The 19,069-nt window shown below is 39.6% G+C and overlaps 1 protein-coding gene across 1 annotated transcript; it reads right to left on the bottom strand.

Annotated features, from left to right (window-relative positions):
• Window positions 1-5,723: 5,723 nt before the first annotated feature.
• Window positions 5,724-6,636, bottom strand: INP1 (transcription factor). The gene is made up of 2 exons (XM_059585046.2): window positions 5,846-6,636; window positions 5,724-5,766 (listed from the first exon to the last, which is right to left on the bottom strand). The coding sequence occupies exons 1-2, from the start codon at window positions 6,634-6,636 to the stop codon at window positions 5,760-5,762; spliced, it is 798 nt and encodes a 265-aa protein (XP_059441029.1). The 3' UTR covers window positions 5,724-5,759.
• Window positions 6,637-19,069: the final 12,433 nt, after the last annotated feature.

Genomic DNA, 19,069 nt, shown 5'->3' with positions numbered 1-19,069 from the left:
AGAGTTAGTACATATAAGGTAGGTGTAATTTTACTTCTCTGTAGGATGAGTTTTGCCGCCTCACAGTAACCATTAGTGGAGAAGGTGTTTTGGGTATTCTTTGCCATTGAATTTTGTGGTAGTCTTTTTTTGGAAACATCAAGAGCATTTGAGTCTGATTTGCTTGGGTGGTTGTTTATATGCTGGTTTGGTCTAGTTTGCAAAGAGAGGAGAAAGACTCTATTATCTTGTTCCTATTCTCATGACATTTAAATGTACATTATTTATTTTTTCTACTTTGTTATAATGAAGGGAATATGTTTTTCGTTCCTAAAACATCCATACATCAAGTCTAGTTTTTCGGCTCTTTGTTGCAAAGCACCTAGCTTCTCTAGTATTCTTAATGCCTTGGCTTTGTACAGATTTTGTTGTATATATAGGTTATGCACAGATTTTGTTTGTATTCAAAGGAAACCTGAAATTGAAAGGAAGGTTTGTGTAAAATAAAAAGGGTTAATAACTTTTTTAGTACCTGAGTTTGTAATTTTTTTATTTTTCCCCCTAAGTTTTCAAAACAGTCAGAAATGGTATCTGACCTATGAGAAAAGACAAAATTGATACATTCATTAGATTTCGTGAGAAAAATTAACGGTTTGTCACATGTCACTCCTAAAATATGCCACGTGTCAAAATAATAATAATAATATCATAAAAATAATTAATAAATTAAAAAAACAAAACAAAACCTTTTTTTTAAAAAAAGGAAAAATTTGGGGTGGCCGGCCAGCCGCAAGGCCGGTCTGGGGGTGGTTGAACCACCCCCAAGGGCCTTGGGGGGGGGGTGGGGGGTGGCTGAAACCATCCCCAAAGCCAGAGGCCATGGGGGTGGCTTCGGTCATCCCCTTTTGCCAAAAAGGCGGTTGTCGAACCACCCTCAAGGGCAAAAAATGGGGTTTCGAAACCACCCCCTTTGGCCTTGGGGGTGGCTCGGCCACCACCATAGGCCATGGGGTTGCTTCGGCCACCACCATAGGCCATGGGGTTGCTTCGGCCACCCCTTGATGCCGGCCTGGGGTGGCCAAAGCCACTCCCATGGCCAAAACGGGGGTGGCAAGGGCTTTGGGCCCCAGAGGCCATGGTGGTGGCTTCGAGCACCCTCTTCGGCCCTTCTGGGGGTGGCCGAACCACCCCCAAGGCCCTTGGGGGGTGGTTAGGCCACCCACATACCAGCCTTGGGGGTGGCCCAAATATTTAGTCTATATTCAGTTGGGATTAGGGGAGTTGAAACCCACCGTAGTGACATTTCAGTTAGCCAACAGATATGTGAAAATCACAATGGGGATCATTGGGGATGTTCTGATTAAAGTTGATAAGTTCTATTATTCTGTGGACTTCATAGTCATAGACACAAAACGTGTTCTAAATGTGGGGATCCAAATTTCTATGATATTAGGGCGACCATTTTTAGCCACGGCTAATGCCCTAATCAACTGTAGGATTGGAGTGATAAATATATCATTTGAGAACATGACAGTGGAGCTGAATATCTTTGATATTAGCAGGCAGCCATTTGAACATAAGGGGGTCAGAAGTGTGTGCTTGATTGAGGAAATAGTTGAGGAGACTTTTAATGAGACAAGTATTGAGTACCCTTTGGGAGAGTGCTTTACTCAATTTGGATGTGATCTAGACCTTGACAAGTTACTTGAGCAAGCTGAGACTTTTAGTGAGCCAAGTATTGAGCCAAGTATTGAGGATCATGTGGAAGAGTGCTTTGCTCAATTTGGAGGTGATCTAGACCTTGACAAGTTACTTAAGCAAGCTGATGCCTTATTGGATTCCACTCCTAAGATGCAAATTGAGAATGGGGAAACCATTGAGATTTCATTCCCCAACCTATCTTCATCAGCAGCTGAGCCTCTCAAGTTGGATTTAAAACCCTTATCTGATACCCTGAAGTACAAATTTCTAGGTCCTGCTGAGTTTTTGCCTATGATCATTGCTTCGGACTTGGATGATGCTCAAGAACAAAATTTGTTGGAAGTCTTGAAAGAGCATAAAGAAGCCATAGGGTGGTCTATTGGAAATATCAAGGGAATCAATCCTTTTGTTGTGATGCACAAAATTCATTTGGAAGAGAATGCTAAACACTCTTGAGAACCACAGAGACGGTTGAGTCCTGCCATGCAAGAGGTAGTGCGAGCTAAAGTGATCAAACTTCTGGATACGAGAATTATATACCCGATTTTTAACAGCAAATGAATGAGTCTCATTCATGTGGTGCCCAAGAAGGCGGGTGTTACAGTGGTCAATAATAAGGATAATGAGTTGGTCTCAACCCATGTTTGTAGACTTTTCTAAAAAGATGCAAATGCTCCATATCTTTGTAGTGTATGTGGCTTATTATTTGGAGTTGATTGAATTTACGAATTAAAAGAGCTTGGGGCTCAAAAATTTAATTCCTAAATGCTTAAGCAATTAAAAGAGCTTTACGCTCATGGATTTAATTCCTAAAGGTTTAAGAATAGTTAAGAGAGCATTGGGCCAATGGAATAAAACCTAAGCCCAAGTATTGAGCTAGGAAAAGGGCTAGGCATGAGCTAGCCCCACGAGGCACATGGAGAGAGAGGCCACAAGAGGATTAATTCCCCTTGTGACCAGTAATCCTAGTTCTACTTGGATTCTAGAATGTTATTTTCCTAGCTCTCCAAGTAAATCCAAATATATAATTAGAGGGCCCTAAAGAAGCATACGATATAAATGAAAAACACAATTGAGAAAGTTGTGAGAAATATTGAAGAGAGAATTTTTTTTTTTTTTTTTTTTTCAAGTTTATGCTTCTAGCTATTCTCTAAAATTGATAATAGTTATTGTGAGCTCACACTCATAGTCATATTCAATCATCAAATAGAAGATCTAAAGGTTGAATCGAGAACATCAAGAATGTCTTCTTCATCATTCAACATTCAAGAAGAATTTTAAGCAGAGTTATATAGCCTTACATGCTTCAGAGATGTCGAATTCGACTATAAGTTTCATAAACTTGTATGTTTAATTTTAAATCTGGCCTTGTTTACCTTGAGGAAAAATTTCCCTGCGATCGTTCTTTACGCTGCACATATTTTATGTGCAAGATCCCAACACTTTCCATTTATCATTTCGTGACAAAAATGAGAAAAGTTTTGGGAGTGGAAGGGAGCAAAGTAAATGGGAGTTTTACTTGATGGATGATTCTAACATAGATGGTTTTATTTATGATTGACACTTTGCTCTTGATAATTCCAGTTCCACATACGTTTGATGTCTTTATTCATGGTTTCAGATACAAGCTACAAGGGTCAAACTTCAAATATTTCAAACCAATCTAGTTTTGTGGTTTAAAGGTTTGGGTTTAGATTTTAAGTTTGTATTTTTTTTTCAATGTACTTGGTTAATTAGTTTTATCACCCAATTGCCCAAGCTCAGTTTGTTAAGTTTTTTCTGTACGTTGGCTTATTTGGTAATCAAAATTATGTTTGTAAGTCTTTTTAAGAGTTAAGGGTTATGTTGTCTTGAACTAGAGTTGTTTAATTGAAGAATTGGACTGCTCAGAATTTTATTGTTAATGTACTGCACAATCGTAATTTATGTGTCTTGGGGTTAGAACCCGATCTTTCTCACAGACACATATTCTATTTTTTTTGTTTAACATGTCCACACAAAGAAAAGGAAAGTGGGAAGATTCGAGCTAGTAACCTCCGTTTCATGAAACGGGGTTTACAGCCAATTGAACTACCTCTTGAAGATATATTCTATTTCAATAATGAGTAATGTTAAAAAAAGTTTACCCAATCAAGTGAGAGTTCAATGAATGTATGACTGTTTGGTTATGTATATTGGCAATAATGTATTCAAGATTATCATAAATAAATTAATGCTAAGCGTGAAAGAATAAATTACAAGTTATGTTATATGTTTTAAATAATAATTAAATTTGTTTAATTATTTTAAGAAATTTTTTTTTCATAAAGGCCTTTTGAACTTGCACAAGTTTTGAAAAAACTCTCAAACTCATCAATTTCATTCCCCTTGAAATTTTAATTTGATGCAGCCTACTCTATTCGTGGACAAGGATCCTCTCCAGTTCATTTTGAACTGGAGAGGATCCAGTTGATGGCTAGGATCTCTAAAGAGAGATCCTAAGGCCATCAACCCGCCACGTGGCATATTAAAAAAATAATATTATTTTATCATTTTACTTTTAAAAATAAATAAAATATAAAATAATAAGAAATTAAAAACAAATATAAAAAAATAGAAGGGTGGCTGGCCAACCCATGTTGGCCACAGGGGGTGGCCGGCCACCACATTTTGGGGCATGGGGGTGGCGTCGCCACCCCCGTGGGCCGGTTGGGGGTGGCTTCGGACGAAGCCACCCCCATGGCCCTTGGGGGTGGTCCGGCCACCCCAAAGGGCCAAATCAAATTTTTTTATTTTTTTGATTTGGCCTTTGGGGGTGGCCGGCCCACCCCGAAGGGCCATGGGGGTGGCTTCGGCCACCCCCAACCGGCCCATGGGGGTGGCCGACGCCACCCCTAAAGGCCCTTGGGGGTGGATCGGCCACCCCCAAGGGCCAAACCCATTTTATCTCCCCAACCGGCCCATGGGGGTGGATTGGCCACCCCCAAGGGCCACCGCTTGGCCTTTGGGGGTGGGCCGGCCACCCCCAAAGGCCAAATAAAAAAAATCAAAAAATTTGATTTGGCCCTTGGGGGTGGCCGGACCACCACCAAGGGCCATGGGGGTGGCTTCGGCCATCCCCAACCGGCCCATGGGGGTGGCTTCGGCCACCCCCATGCCCCAAAATGTGGTGGCCGGCCACCCCCTGTGGCCAACATGGGGTGGCCAGCCACCCTTTTTTTTTTTTTTTTTTATTTTTTTTTTTTTATATATATTTGTTTTTAGCTTTTATTATTTTGTTTTTTATTTATTTTTAAAAGTAAAATGATAAAATAATATTATTTTTTTAATATGCCACGTGGCGGGTTGATGGCCTTAGGATCTCTAAGGAGAGATCCTAGCCATCAACTCAATGAACTTGAGAGGATCCTTGTCCTCTATTCATTAGGGTTTGGTGTTAAACAGACATTAAAATTAATAAAATAACATTTATACTCCTGAAACTTTTATAAAATTTTAAATTTACCCATAATTTTACATTTATTTATTTATTTTTTTTTAGAAAAAAAAAAATTAAAAGTTAAAAGTATTTTGGTATTTTTCATGGCCTCCATTAAAATTTAACGCTAAATTCTAATATAGTGGTACATTGTACCAAATTAAAAGTTCGAGAGATAAAGTTGAGAGTATTCAATTCCTTCTTAAAATACTTGAAAATTCAGAGAAATAAAAGACTGACAACCTAACAATAAGCCGTGATATCATCTTCACTGGTTTGAATGCGAAGCACTCTGTGTGCTTGAGAAATTGGCTCATTCATTCAGTTTCTAACGAATGGTGCCTTAAAACCAAAGGGTAACAAAATTGTACACTACTGATTCAAGCCACTATAATTAACAACTCAGCAAGAAGAGCTGAAGCTAATTAACAGATTTTCTTTTGGGTATGTAAAAATAAATTGAACAAAACCTCAAAAGAATTACAGCAACACAGGGGAAGATCAAACTGACACATTTCAGCATTCACCAGCTGTCAATCTCTTATCAATCTTTACTTGATGAAAGATGCTCGCATTTTTCCACTACTCCCCTTGAAAAATTACAATCAGAACTATCTAAAGATCAAGCCCTGTCAAAAACTATAATCATAAATACACTAAAAAAAAAAAGGATTACGTACGGAAAGGCATATGAGAAGAGGAAGCCACCTTTCGAATTCGCGGAGCAAATCAGGGTCCCTCAACCCAACAAGGAATTGGGAAAGCCCCACAAGAAAGAGAGCCGCCTGATACACATTGGTGGCGCTGATAATCTCCGAAAGAACGCTCCTCCTCAGCCTGTTGGCGTCCAAAAACACGCTCACCATCTCCTCCATCTGGGCGGCCACGGCGTCGCCGATGGATGCTCTAGCCGCCTCCTTCTTCCCCTTGCACCAGACCCAATGCTGCACCACGCGCTTCATGAAGACCGCCTGCGCGTTCCTCACACGGTCCACCAATGCGGGCACCATCAGCCTTAGGCCGCACTCAATCTGGTCGATCCGGGACATCATGATTTTACTCGGGGCCTTCCACGCCATGGCAATTTCCCAGGGCTTGTCAAAAAACTCGCAATTCTTGCCACCCACTTTGATGAAAACGTCGGTCTTGCCATCGGCTTCTTCATCGGTGTCACCGAGGAAGGAGCGGAGGAGGTTGGTGAAGAGGTAGGGGTGGAAGTCGCCGAGCCAGAGGAAAGGCTTCTCGAGGGAACTTCGCCAGTCGGGGAAGAGGAGCTGAGAAATGTCGTGGGAGGAGGCGAGGTCGAGGGCGTGGTAGTAGGACTGGATGTGGTGGTGGAGCATTTCGACGTGGGTGGAGAGGAGGGTGGGAGAGGAATCGGAGATGGAGGAGCGGAGGAGGGGGAGGAGGGTGTTCTTCAGGGTTTTGAACCAATCTGAGTAGTAATCCTTAAAGGGCCGCGACGTTTTCTTGCGGGGGAATCTTAAGGCCTTGAGCATCTTCTTGGATGAAGACGGTGAAATCTTTGGTGTTTCTTTCTTTCTTCTTTGGCTGAGAAGTCAGAAGAAGAGTGAATTATATTTTATCAACACAGGTTTTGGAGGGAAAATGAGGGTTAACAAAGCTGCAGGGGAGGGGGGCTCATATTCTTTTATAAATTTAATAGATCAACAACCATTAGATTTATGGGATCTATTATTGACTTATGTGGAGTTCATTTGTAAGATAAACTTTGTCAAATATGAGAAAAATATTAACCTCGAGCATTTTCTATATATATATATATATATATATATATATATATATAGGGGAAAAAGAATAATTTCATTAAACTGATAACACCGCTTCAGCCAATACAATGTCCTTAATGCAAAAAGGGACTGTTGTTAACCATAGATGGTTTACACTTTGAGAAACTACCAACTTGGCAAGCCTATGCGCCACTTCATTGGCTGTACGCCTAACATGGCGGATATCCCACGAGTAACATCCCTTGAGCAGCTCCTTAGTGTCTTTCAACACAACACCGTATCTGGCCCAACTGTAGTCGTCTCTCTTCATTGCTTGCACCATTTCAAGATAATTTCCTTCTAAGATAGACTCCGTGATTCCCAGCTAACGCATTAGCATCACTGCTGCCCTCAATGCCAAAGCTTCCACCACCCCTGGGTCACACACAAAAGGTTTCGTCATGCACTGTGTTGCCAATACTACACTTAAATAGTCTCTAACCACCACGCCGACTCCCGTCATCTTTGTCCTGGTGTCTGTTGCCACATCCCAGTTGAGCTTCAGAATACCCCTGGGCGGTGGTTGCCACTTTTCCACTACTGGCTTGCTAGTCATCTGAGTCCCAGTACGCACACCATTTGTAGCCGATGAAACTCCATCTGATCACTGGCAATTTTAAACACCATCCTCGGGTGAGAGAACGTATCCTCATCAACTAGTTTGTTTCTTCTTAACCAAATATGTCTGGCCACGCATGCAGCCAGATCAAAATCTTCCACCGTTAGCCTATCACTCAGCTTCTGGAGAATGCTACTGAACACGTCCTCATCACTGCAGCTATTTTGGATTCTGACATTTCCTTCCAGCTAGACATCTCTCACCGCCAGACAACTCCACAAAGCGTGGCCCACTGTTTCCACCTCCAACCAGCATACCAGACATAAAGGATCAACTATTATTTTTCGTTTGAAGAGGTTCGCATTGGTTGGCAGAATATTGTTACAGGCTTGCCAAGTAAATAGGGAGATCACTTGCGGCCCTGAGATCCGCCATATACGCTTCCAAAGAGGTGTTAGACAATCAACTGAAGAAGAGCTACTGTCCTTTCTAATGCTTAAATCTTTTGCCAAGTGGTAGGCACTTCGTACCGAGAAGTTGCCATGCTTGTTTCCTGCCCAGACAATACGGTCTTGCTGAGTATGTGGGTAGATTGGTATGCTACATATCTGGTCTACCTCCTCATCCATGAAAATCTCTCTAATGAGAGGGATGTTCCACCATTGCGTATCTTGGTCAATTAAGTTGCATACTCTAGCATCAACATCTAAGATATGCACCAGAGATTGGATGGAATAAGTCGTTGGGGAAAACAACCATTTATCACCTCAAATTTTAATACTACTCCCATTCCCCACTCGCCATACCAAACCTTCATTTGAGTAAGGACTTCGCATTTCAAATGCTCCTCCACACATACAATGACCTTTTGCTTAATGGAGCATCTAAAAATGTACCATTCGGGTAATATTTCTCTTTTAAAATTCTAGCCACTAGTGAGTCTGGATTTTGAATTAACCGCCACCCTTGTTTGGCAAGCAAAGCTACATTAAAGCTTTCTAAATCACGAAAACCCATCCCTCCCTTCTCCTCATCCATGCCACCTTTTTGTCATTGTCTTTATATCCCCACCAAAACTTTGCCATTATTGAATTAATTTCATTGCATAAGGTTTTTGGGAGCAGGAAGATACTCATAGTGTAAGTCGGAATAGCCTACACAACCACCTTCAACAAAATCTCTTTCCCTGCATGCGATAGAGATTTTTCTTTCCACCCTTGCATCTTATCCCATATACGCCCTTTTATGCCTGAAAGAGAGGCCACTTTTGATCTACCAATAATCACCGGTAACCCCAAATACTTCTCATACCGTTGAGTGGAATTTATCCCCGCCACCAAGAGGATTTGAGCCCTGATATCCATCACAGTGTTACGACTAAAAACCAGGGATGTCTTACCCCTATTTAATTTTTGCCTCGATGCTTTCTCATAATCGTCTAACACCTTTTGGATGCAATACCATTCCACCATATCCGCCCTACAGAAAAGGAGACTGTCGTCTACAAAGAATAAATGGTTTAATCTCGTTCCCCTTCTGGTTAATGGTAGCCCCGTAATCCCACCAGCTCTTTCCATCTTATTGATCCCAGTGCTCAAACCTTCTGCACATAAAATGAAGAAATACGGTGAAAGCGGGTCCCCTTGCCTTAATCCTCGTGAAGGGGTAATTTTACCATATGGCCTTCCATTTATCAAAACTGAGTAACTCACCGTTTGGACGCAAGTCATTAACATTTGGACCCACCTAGGTGCAAAACCAATCTTGCTCATGACTGTCTCTAAAAATTTCCACTCAACTCTGTCATATGCCTTACTCATGTTCAATTTCAAAGCCATATATCCATCCTTCCCTTTTAGACATGTATCCATGGTATGTAAAGCCTCGAAAGCAATAATCACATTGTCTGTGATAAACCTACCTGGGATAAAAGCACTTTGGTTAGGAGATATAATTTCCCCGAACACCTTCTTCATACGGTTCGCTAGTACTTTAACAATGAGCTTATAAAGGACATTGCAAAGACTAATTGGCCGAAAATCCGTAGTGAGGGAAGGATTCTTAATTTTAGGAATCAAAGCAATGTAAGTTTCATTAATCTCAGCAGTAAGAACACCCCCCATTAAGAAAATCAAGCACAGCTTGACATACCTTTTGACGAACAGTGTCCCAATATTTTTGATTGAAGCAAACTGCAAACCCATCAGGACTAGGGGACTTCAAGGAACCCATTTGAGAGAGCGCCACATCTACCTCTTCCGCCACAAAACGCCTCAAAAGCCACCCATTCATTTCAGGGGTAACTCGTTCCTCTAAACCCTCCAAGCATTCGTCAATACCCCTTGGGCCTTCAATGTGGAAGAGCTGTTGATAAAAGTTCACAAAGACTTGGGTAATGTCCTCCGGTTGGGCCCACTCTCTACCATCGTCATCTTGCACCCATTTGATGTGATTGATTCATTTCCGATGACTTGCCCAGGCATGGAAAAATGGCATATTTCTGTCTCCTTTCTGGTACCAGTGTTGTTTAGCTAGATGTTTCCACTTAACATCTTCTTGCTTTAATAACTGGTCTATTTCGACTTGGAGCTTTTTAATCTCCTCTTGGTCCCCACTCCTTCCTCTTTGTTGTAAAATGGCCAAGTACTTGGTATTTTTTTCCACCTTTTTTCCTATATTTCCGTGTTTTTGTTGGCTCCATGCTCTAAACTGAATTTGGCACTACTCCAGACATCGTCGCATGTCCTGCATGCCTCTCCCTTGCGTCTCTAGCCCTTCCCATGCATCTTTTATAATGTTTCCACAATCCGGGTCCAACCACCACCGATCTTCAAACTTAAACCCCCGTGCTCCATGACCACCCCGCAGTGGTTCTTTCTCAATTTGAATCAATAAAGGGTTATGATCTGAAGCTCGGGCTGCGAGTACAAACACCTCCGCTCCTCTATGCCGTTCACACCAGGTGCGGTTAGCCAATGCTCTGTCCAATCGCACGTGGGTAGTGACGCCATCTGCTTGCTTATTTGACCATGTAAACCTTGGGCCAATGAAACCAAGGTCTTCTAGATGACATTCCTCCAAAACGGATCAAAAAGCTGCCATATGACCCTTCCTGCGTCTAGCATCTCCCGTTTTCTCTCCTTGATGAGTGATTTCATTAAAATCCCCAATGCACAACCAGGCATCCGGTAAAAAGGATTTGAGGTGCTACAGCAATGCCCAAGACTCCTATCGTTTTGAGCTGTCCGGATTGCCATTAAACCTTGTTAGCTTCCACAGGAGACCATCCTCATTCCTCTTCACAATGGCATTAATATGCCATCGTGAAGAATTTTGGATTTCCAATTCATTTTCTTCCTTCCATAACAAAGCTACTCCTCCACTCCTTCCCACCGAGTCAACTGCAAATAATCCTGCAAAACCAAGCTTAGCCTTAATCCATTCCATTCTTTTCTTGCTACTAATCATTTCCATTAGAAACAAGAAATTGGCTTTCTTTTCCCTAAACATTTGGCTAAGGTCACGAACTGTCCGAGGGTTCCCAAGCCCTCGACAGTTCCAGCTTATAAGACTCATTGGACATGGCGGGGCTGGTCAACAGCCGCCATCAAGTCGTTAGTACTCTCCGTCCCCTGGTGCCTTTCCTTTCTACACTTTTTCCTTGTCTCATTCAAACCACTGCCCGTTTCATCCACACTGTTTTTTCATTTCTTATCTGCCTTTCCCAGCTTTTGGAATTTTCCACTTTGTTGTTCGACACCTTGGGCCTGACGTTTCCACTTTCTTACTGACCACCCCTCGACACTTTCCTTCTTTTCCACTCCCTCTTCCGTCACCATTGCTGTTACTCCAACAACCTCTCTCAACATGTTCACAGGCTCATGCGTTGTCGATGTGCTCTCCCCTTCAAGATCCACCATCTGTGCCATGTGTTTTCCACTCCCCTATCCTTTCTTCTCTACTTGCGTGCATAAGTTCTCCACTGACCCCTTCGCAGGTTCTTGCTGCATGGGTGCATGCAGATGAGCACATGAGTCTGCAGTCGTTGAAGCCACATAAGCACCGTTCTTTTTCCCTCGTGTGAGTAACGAGTTAATTTCTACCGGTACCCCTTCCAGCTCATTCATCAAGTTGTCCAGCTGTTTTGCCACAGAATCTGCCTCGTCATTAAGAGTCACTGCGGTCCTCACCTCAGTATGGAAAGAAGCTCCCACTCTATTGAATTCTCCGGAACCGTAATGGTTATCATTGCTAGGGTTGCCGTGATCTCTGGGGCTTTCCTTTCGTGAGCTTACCTTTCTCCACAAGGTGCCGACAGATTGTCGAGCCTCTCCCTGAAAATATTCACTGCCCAACTCTCCGCCCTGTCCCCTCCGTAGTTCCTCCGCCTTGAGCCATACACCCCACGATTTCAGACCCACACCCTCTTTACGCCGGTAGGATTTCTTCACCAAACACCCTTTCTCCCCATGCAATATTCTTCCACAGTCAAAGCAGCAGTGTGGAAGTCACTCGTACTTGAATGTCACCCAATAACCCCAGTGATAACATTCGTCCTCGTTCCAGTGGGTTGTGGAGATTGATATTCACCTGGACCGCAAGCATCTTCCCTATCCACCTCCATCTCCTGCGACATCGACATCTTCTAATGTTCCCAAGGACTCACCAATCTTTGTACGCACCCCTTTGTTCATACAGATTAAAGGCATATAATGCACTTGGATCCAAAACGGGGAGTGAGTAAATTTCATCTGTGCCATAGGAACGCTTCCATCAAACTCATTGAGAACTAGAATTTGCCTATCAAATGACCATGGTCTCCCTTCGATCACCATCTTCTTGTCCTCAACATCGGCAAACTCAAACACCCATACATTGTCCTGCACTTCACTAAAAACCACAGACCCCATTGTGCGCCATATCCTCAACAGCACACTTTTGAAGGCTTCCTTGTTCACCTTCCTGTCATCACCAATTCTGCCCACTAAACACCGCTCTCCCTTTTCGCTATCAGGCACAATTTCACCTTCTAAAATTTTGATACCAACTTTTTCCCCTCCTATTACAGAAATCCTTTTGCATAGGTTCTCCAGAACATCATCCATCCTTTTCTCCGCAAACTATCCCTTCACCCTGTCCCCAGAAGAAGACTATCCCCTCAAGCCTAGTTTCCTCATAGAGAAACCTAGCAAGGAAAACATTTTTCTATTTTGCAGTAAGGGTATCAACAATAACAACAACACTACTTAAATAAGACATATGTCATAATTTTATTGACTTTGACTTGTTATACTATTGGAATATGTTAAACGTCTGTTTAGGATTACAATTTCAAAATGTGCAATTTAAAAATAAGAATTTTAAAATGTGCGATGATTTTTAAAAGCGTAGTTAAGCATTTGATAAAATTGTGGTTTGACTTTTTAAATTGTGCTTTTTAAAAATGCAATCCTAAACAATTTATTTTCTACGATTTGATTTAAAATTGTACTTTTTGTCTATTAAATCGCAATGCCAAATGCACCTTTAGTGGAAGGAATTTGATCATAGGGACTAAATTAAATTTTTGACATACCTCAAGACTTATGAATTTATTTTGATACTATAAAGAGCTAATTACAAACAAGGTAAACAATAGGAACTAATTTTACATTTTTTCCTAATTTATAATGGAGAGTGGGCTTGGATAAATAATTCTTCTAATTGGCTAACAATCAGAGCATAAACGGTCATAAACTTGAAGCTCAACCCGAGGCTAGTGGATAGAATAGGGCTGGCAAAACGGGTAACCGGGTAGTCCCGATTATGACCCGTTAAGACCCGCGACCCGATTACCCGAAACACAAACACGACCCGTTTAGCTAAACGGGTTAGTGGGTCTGACACGATTATAACACGGAAAATATCCGGGTAACCCGACACGACCTGCTTAACCCGTTTAGCATAACCGGGTCATATCGGGTAGACACGACCCGACACAATTAGTGCACTAAACAGGTAACACGGCCCGACCTGACACGGTTTTAAAAAAAAAAACCATTAATCAAAATTGGAAAAAAATAATTTAATAAAGGGATCTATTGGGCAAAAGGACTAGTCAAATTTATCCTAACCGTCCAAGAACAATAAAAAGTTTTAAAAGAGAATGTTTTAATATATAAATAATGATTTAAAATAGAATGTTTTAATATATAGACCCACATAGATAAAGTAATAGAAAAACAAGGAATAGGCCAGTGAAGTGAAGCCGTGAGTGAGTCAGTAAGTGTTAGGGTTAACTTAGTTAAAACTTAGACATATGTTTTTTTTTTTTTAAAAAAAAAAAAAATTAAATGGGTATAGCGGGTCACCCGAGACCCGCCAGACCCGGTTGACCCGCCAGACCCGACTGACCCATTTATTAAACGTGTCTGGCAAGTCGACTCGTGGACCCGTCGGGTCGACCCGCCAGACACGAATTTAATCATGTCTTAATCGGGTAGACCCGATTAAGACCCGAACCCGATAAGCCCAAACCCAATACCTGTTAACTTCGTATCGGGTTTGCGGGTCGTGCCAAAATTGCCATCCCTAGAACAGAAGTATAGGGTTAAGACCTCTTTTAGAACATTCTCAACCAAATCAGTTTGGTAGTCTATTGAAGCCACAAGGCCCGCCCTATGACATTGCTTAGTATGGCATAGGAAAGTTATCCCTAGCTAACCCTTTAATAAACAAATAAGAATTTTTTTGATAAAAACAAAACATAATCGAATAATTCAATCTTGTAAGTGCTGAAGTAGATGAAAGATGTGATACTTTTCTGTAGCATTGTAAAGCATGTTGACAATGTAGAAATAATATTACATCTATGTAGAAAAATGAAGAATATTGAAACTATGATTGTGTTGGAATTTATTTTGAAGCTTGAACTCAAATTATTCTTTGAAGGGAAAACATAGGGTTTTGTATTAAAGTGTTGCTGACTTTGAAAATGCTTCATATGTTAGACAACATTTATTGTATCTCTTCTATTTTATATAATTATAATGTATACATGAATTTACTTTAAATGAATCAATTATACTTTTATCTATGATACTATATGATAGACATACATATAGATCAAAGAATAATGCTAGAAGTCTTTCTCATATCTTTTTTCTATTACTCTAAAATTGATGTAGCTTTTAAAATCTTCATATCTCTCTTTATCCCAACTCCAATGCTGATTTTAAAATTACATCTCGTATCCAAATCCAATGCATAAAATCAAAAATTGAATTGGGCCCAATTTCATAATGATGGATTTAAAATCAAAGTTGAATTCAAATACAAAACATAGATTTGTTATTAAACAAAATTGGATGGTAAGAACTGCACCAATCACCATCGAAGACATTGAAACCAACACTTTTCCTATTCATGCATCTTCACCATCAAGATTCAAGAACCTAAGATCCCTCTGGAATATAAAGGGGAATCCTTTAATTGTGCAACTATGGGATGCCCTGGAGCCACATTAAAAGAAATCAACTCTTCCACTCCAAACTCCTAAGCCCCATTCTGGATACAAATACACAGCCTCTCTCCAGCTCGCATGCCTACAGTACAGGCCTTGGTGCCTAACAGTCGTTTAATAAGTAAATGGTGTTGGGTTGACCCAAACATGACACATTCTACTCTTTTCGACTTGTTTATTATAAATTGATTAAATTGAACTAAATACTTGATATGGCATGATTAGCACAATTTTATATCTTTTAATTAGAAATTATATCAATTATAAACATAAACAACTACTTCATGACAACCAATTTAATAATTGATATCCATTACCTAATCAAAATATTATTATAGTTCAATAAAGTTCATCTAAATAAATAAACACATAGTAATAATGAAAATAATTTTACATTCCAACAAAAGACGTGATAAAATATCCTCACTGAGCATCAACAATAATCATTAACAAATGGATACTAGATATATTTGAAAGGTAATTTAAATTTATACGGGTTATGTGGGTTAAGTAGGTTGACTTGAGATTAACCCGTTTATTAGTAGTGTCAAGTTGGTTAGACTCGGTTTGACCCAAATCTCGTTACATTAAACTCTAACTTGCTAATTTTGTATTTATTAATATCAAATTTACGAATTTTGTAAAAAATTATCAGCGCCACCCTTCATTTCTTCAACCTCAACCCAACATCTTACAACATTTGTGGCATAAAACTTAGATAGCTCACTTCTTCATTCAACTTACTTTTCAACAATTACACAAATCCAAGAACTTGAGGAAGAGGAAAAATCCAACCCCCAGGTTGTAGTTCATCAAACCTTGTTGTCCCTGTCACAAAAGACAAATTGTTTGATATTCACATTGTTGACCATACAAAACGATGAACCGATGAAAACCAACCACTTCGACACATCCATGCTTTCTCTATATATCTCACTTAAACCCTCCGATCCTCTTTCATTGAATCCCCTCAAATAACTACCCACTTGACAGTGGAAGAACAAAAATAACTTGGATTCGATTTCTTATTTTGGTTTTTAAATATGACTTTTAACTTTTTCAAGTTTTTTTTTTATTTTTTTTTCCACTTTTTCATCCAAAATTGTCTAAAACTGACAGTGTCATGTAAGCAGTTTTTACCACCTCGGTTGAAAGAAAAAATTATTTTATTAAAAAATTAAAATATGATAAAAAAGACAAAACAAAAAACAAAACAAAACAAAACAAAACAAAAACAAAAATAAAAAAGAACGATAAGACATGACCTCCGCTCCCACAAGAGGGGCAGACCACCTCAAATGGACAGGTGGCTTGCATGGCCATCTGCAACAGAAGGAGTGGCTCTGACGGCCACTCCAAATAGTGAAGGTGGTCGCGGGGGCTATCCTAAACTAAAGGGTGACTCATGCGACTACCCCTAACTAAAGGGTAGCTCGTGCAGCAACACCCAACTAATGGGGTGGCTCATGTGGCCACCCTAAGCAGACGCAGTGCATGGAACACCTCTTAATGGATGAGTGGCTCATGTAGCCAACTTAAAAGAAGGAATGGTGTTGTGAACTACCTTTGTTTGCTTTGTGTGGCCGTACAAGCCACCCATTTATTAGGGGTGGTCGAGTGAGCCACCCTCTCTGCTTGGGGTGACTATGAAAGCCATGTAATGCCCTCAAAATTAATTAACTATTTAACTAGGAATGTCACTCATAACACCCCAAATTAATTAACAGGTAACTAACTTGAAGTGCCACCTTTACTACTAATATCATAATAAATGCACAAAAATGTGTAATATCGATTTGAGCTACAAAGCTATTTACCTTGGTATTTTTTTTTTTTTTCATCATCATTACAAAACTAGAGTCCCCCAAAATACAATAAGATATGGATTACATTACTCTAGCAAGTAAACAATAGTACACAAAAATAGACAATAAAAATGTCTCTATACGTAATACCCCAAAAATTAACATAATTAATTAATGCAACTGCGAGATTTAAAAATAAAAAGAGAAATGATTCACGTCAATATTTTTTTCATCTCATCCTACAAATTTAATAAATCAATAATTAGATCTGTGGACTAATGTGGACCTCATACAAATTTAATAATGGATTCATCAATTCACTATATAAATGGTTAAAAGATGGTTGAAAAATGAATGAATTATATCATTTATCAAATAAAAACCCTTAATTCTAAATATCATATAAAATGATTATGATGAAACACTATAAATTGAATTTCCTTAAAAACCTTTGACACTTTGCATTTCTCCATTTTCGAACGTTTGACATCCCACTCGAACGATTGAGACCCTCTTTACCCAAACGTTCGACATCCCACTCGAACGATTGAGATCCTCTTTATCTAAACATTCGACGCGTCTCCTAAACGTTCGATATTGTCTGAGAACAATTTTATCTTTTTAGCCACCTTAGCCCTTTGAGCATGTAAAGGCCCCTATAAAGTAATTTGTACGCCCAAAAACCCTAGTTTCACCATTTTGTCTCACCAAGAATCTTAGAGGAGAGAAATAGAGAGAGAGGTCGTAGAGAGAGAAATGTGATTCTTTGTGAGGCTTCATCTTCAAGAAGGTAACCCATAAACCTCAATCTTGTATTGACGTAATGTTAACATGTTTTTGTTGATTTTAATCTACTAATATTGTTACTTAACATACATCATTTGTGTTTCAGGACATCTAAGCACATAAGTTAAGGTTTTATGGTAAAGCATGCATAAGTTAACTATATTTTCAAAAAGAAATGAACTTGCTCGCACTCTTCGTGTTATATCACGTTATTATGCATTTTTAGGATTATTAGGAGTCTTGGTTGAGTTAAGTAATGGGTTTAAGAGGTAGTTTTGGGTTTTTCCATGCATTTTGACACTCATCGAACATTCAACTGTTATGTTGAACATTCGATCCTTGTTGATCGAACGATCAACCTCGATATTGAACATTCGATAAAGGTTATAATCTACAAGATTATGATTTTATTATGTAATTAGAGTTTTTCGTGCCCAATTATATAACACCCCCAATATTGGATTGATTAAATTCAACCCATCTTGCAATGGTTACTGGCAGTACCTTCAGTTCAATTAACTAGTAAATGACTAGTGGTATCCCCCATTAATTGATACAAAGAAAAAATATGTGAAAAGCGGAAATACGTGATCCGAGATTGCTACAATTATAAATATCCACAAGTATCATTAATTACATACCTAAAGCCTCTAATGATATTCTAAATATAATAAGATCTGATAATGTGAGACATTCGCTTGCCGTCTTCATCTTAGTAAACTTTCTCACTTTATACAACGACCTGCTAAACTGCAAATATATGTGTAAGTCCATGACTTAGTAAGCAAATATTATAGTTGAGCATGCAATGAGCCCATAAGTGACGGTTTGTATTTTGAAATAGTAAACGTAGATTTTCACAAATACAACATGCATTGTCTCCATTATTATGACACAAAAATGTAGTTTATTTTAAGGAAGTTTGGGCATAACTTCGGTAATAGCCACCGATATTTTGATGCATAGAAATCATGCTATATAGATATATAGTAAATCATAGCTATCCTCCATATGATCTATCAAATCCCTTAACTCCATATGGTCTATTCAATCACTAATATATTTATTGCTTCTCCTTTTATTTACAAGTAGGACTAACTCAAAGGTTCATAGATGTGAAAATCATATAGCACACTTGGTAGTTAAATGAGCTGCTTTCCTAAGGTGTGTTTAGAAGCGTTCTCAAAAACTCTTCTCGCCTCATTTCCATTAGCATTAAAAGTGATAAAGACGCCCTCTAACCCTTTTTCCCTTATATTGTATGGCTTAGAAAAAAAGAAGAAGGAAAAACTATACTTATACCCCTCAGACTATCTCGCAATTTGCCATGTCCCCCTTCTTCCCCAACTTCAATTTTTTGCAATTCTACCCCATAATTTGCAATGTCCCTCCATTGTTAGAAATTTTCATTAATTTTGACAGCAAGCGCATCACATGAGCCACATGTGATGTAAAATGTCCATTATACCCTATAAAATTTGTAGAATACAA

Source organism: Corylus avellana, chromosome 3 (genome assembly GCF_965113065.1).
Source record: "Corylus avellana chromosome 3, dhCorAvel1.hap1.2, whole genome shotgun sequence".
Lineage (NCBI taxonomy): Eukaryota > Viridiplantae > Streptophyta > Magnoliopsida > Fagales > Betulaceae > Corylus > Corylus avellana.
The sequence above is the reverse complement of the archived record's forward strand: the minus strand, read 5'-3'. Positions and strand labels throughout refer to the sequence as shown.

Coding starts and splice junctions, on each gene's coding strand:
- INP1 (XM_059585046.2), bottom strand. CDS start 6,636: ATGCTCAAGGCCTTAAGATTCCCCCGCAAGAAAACGTCGCGGCCCTTT.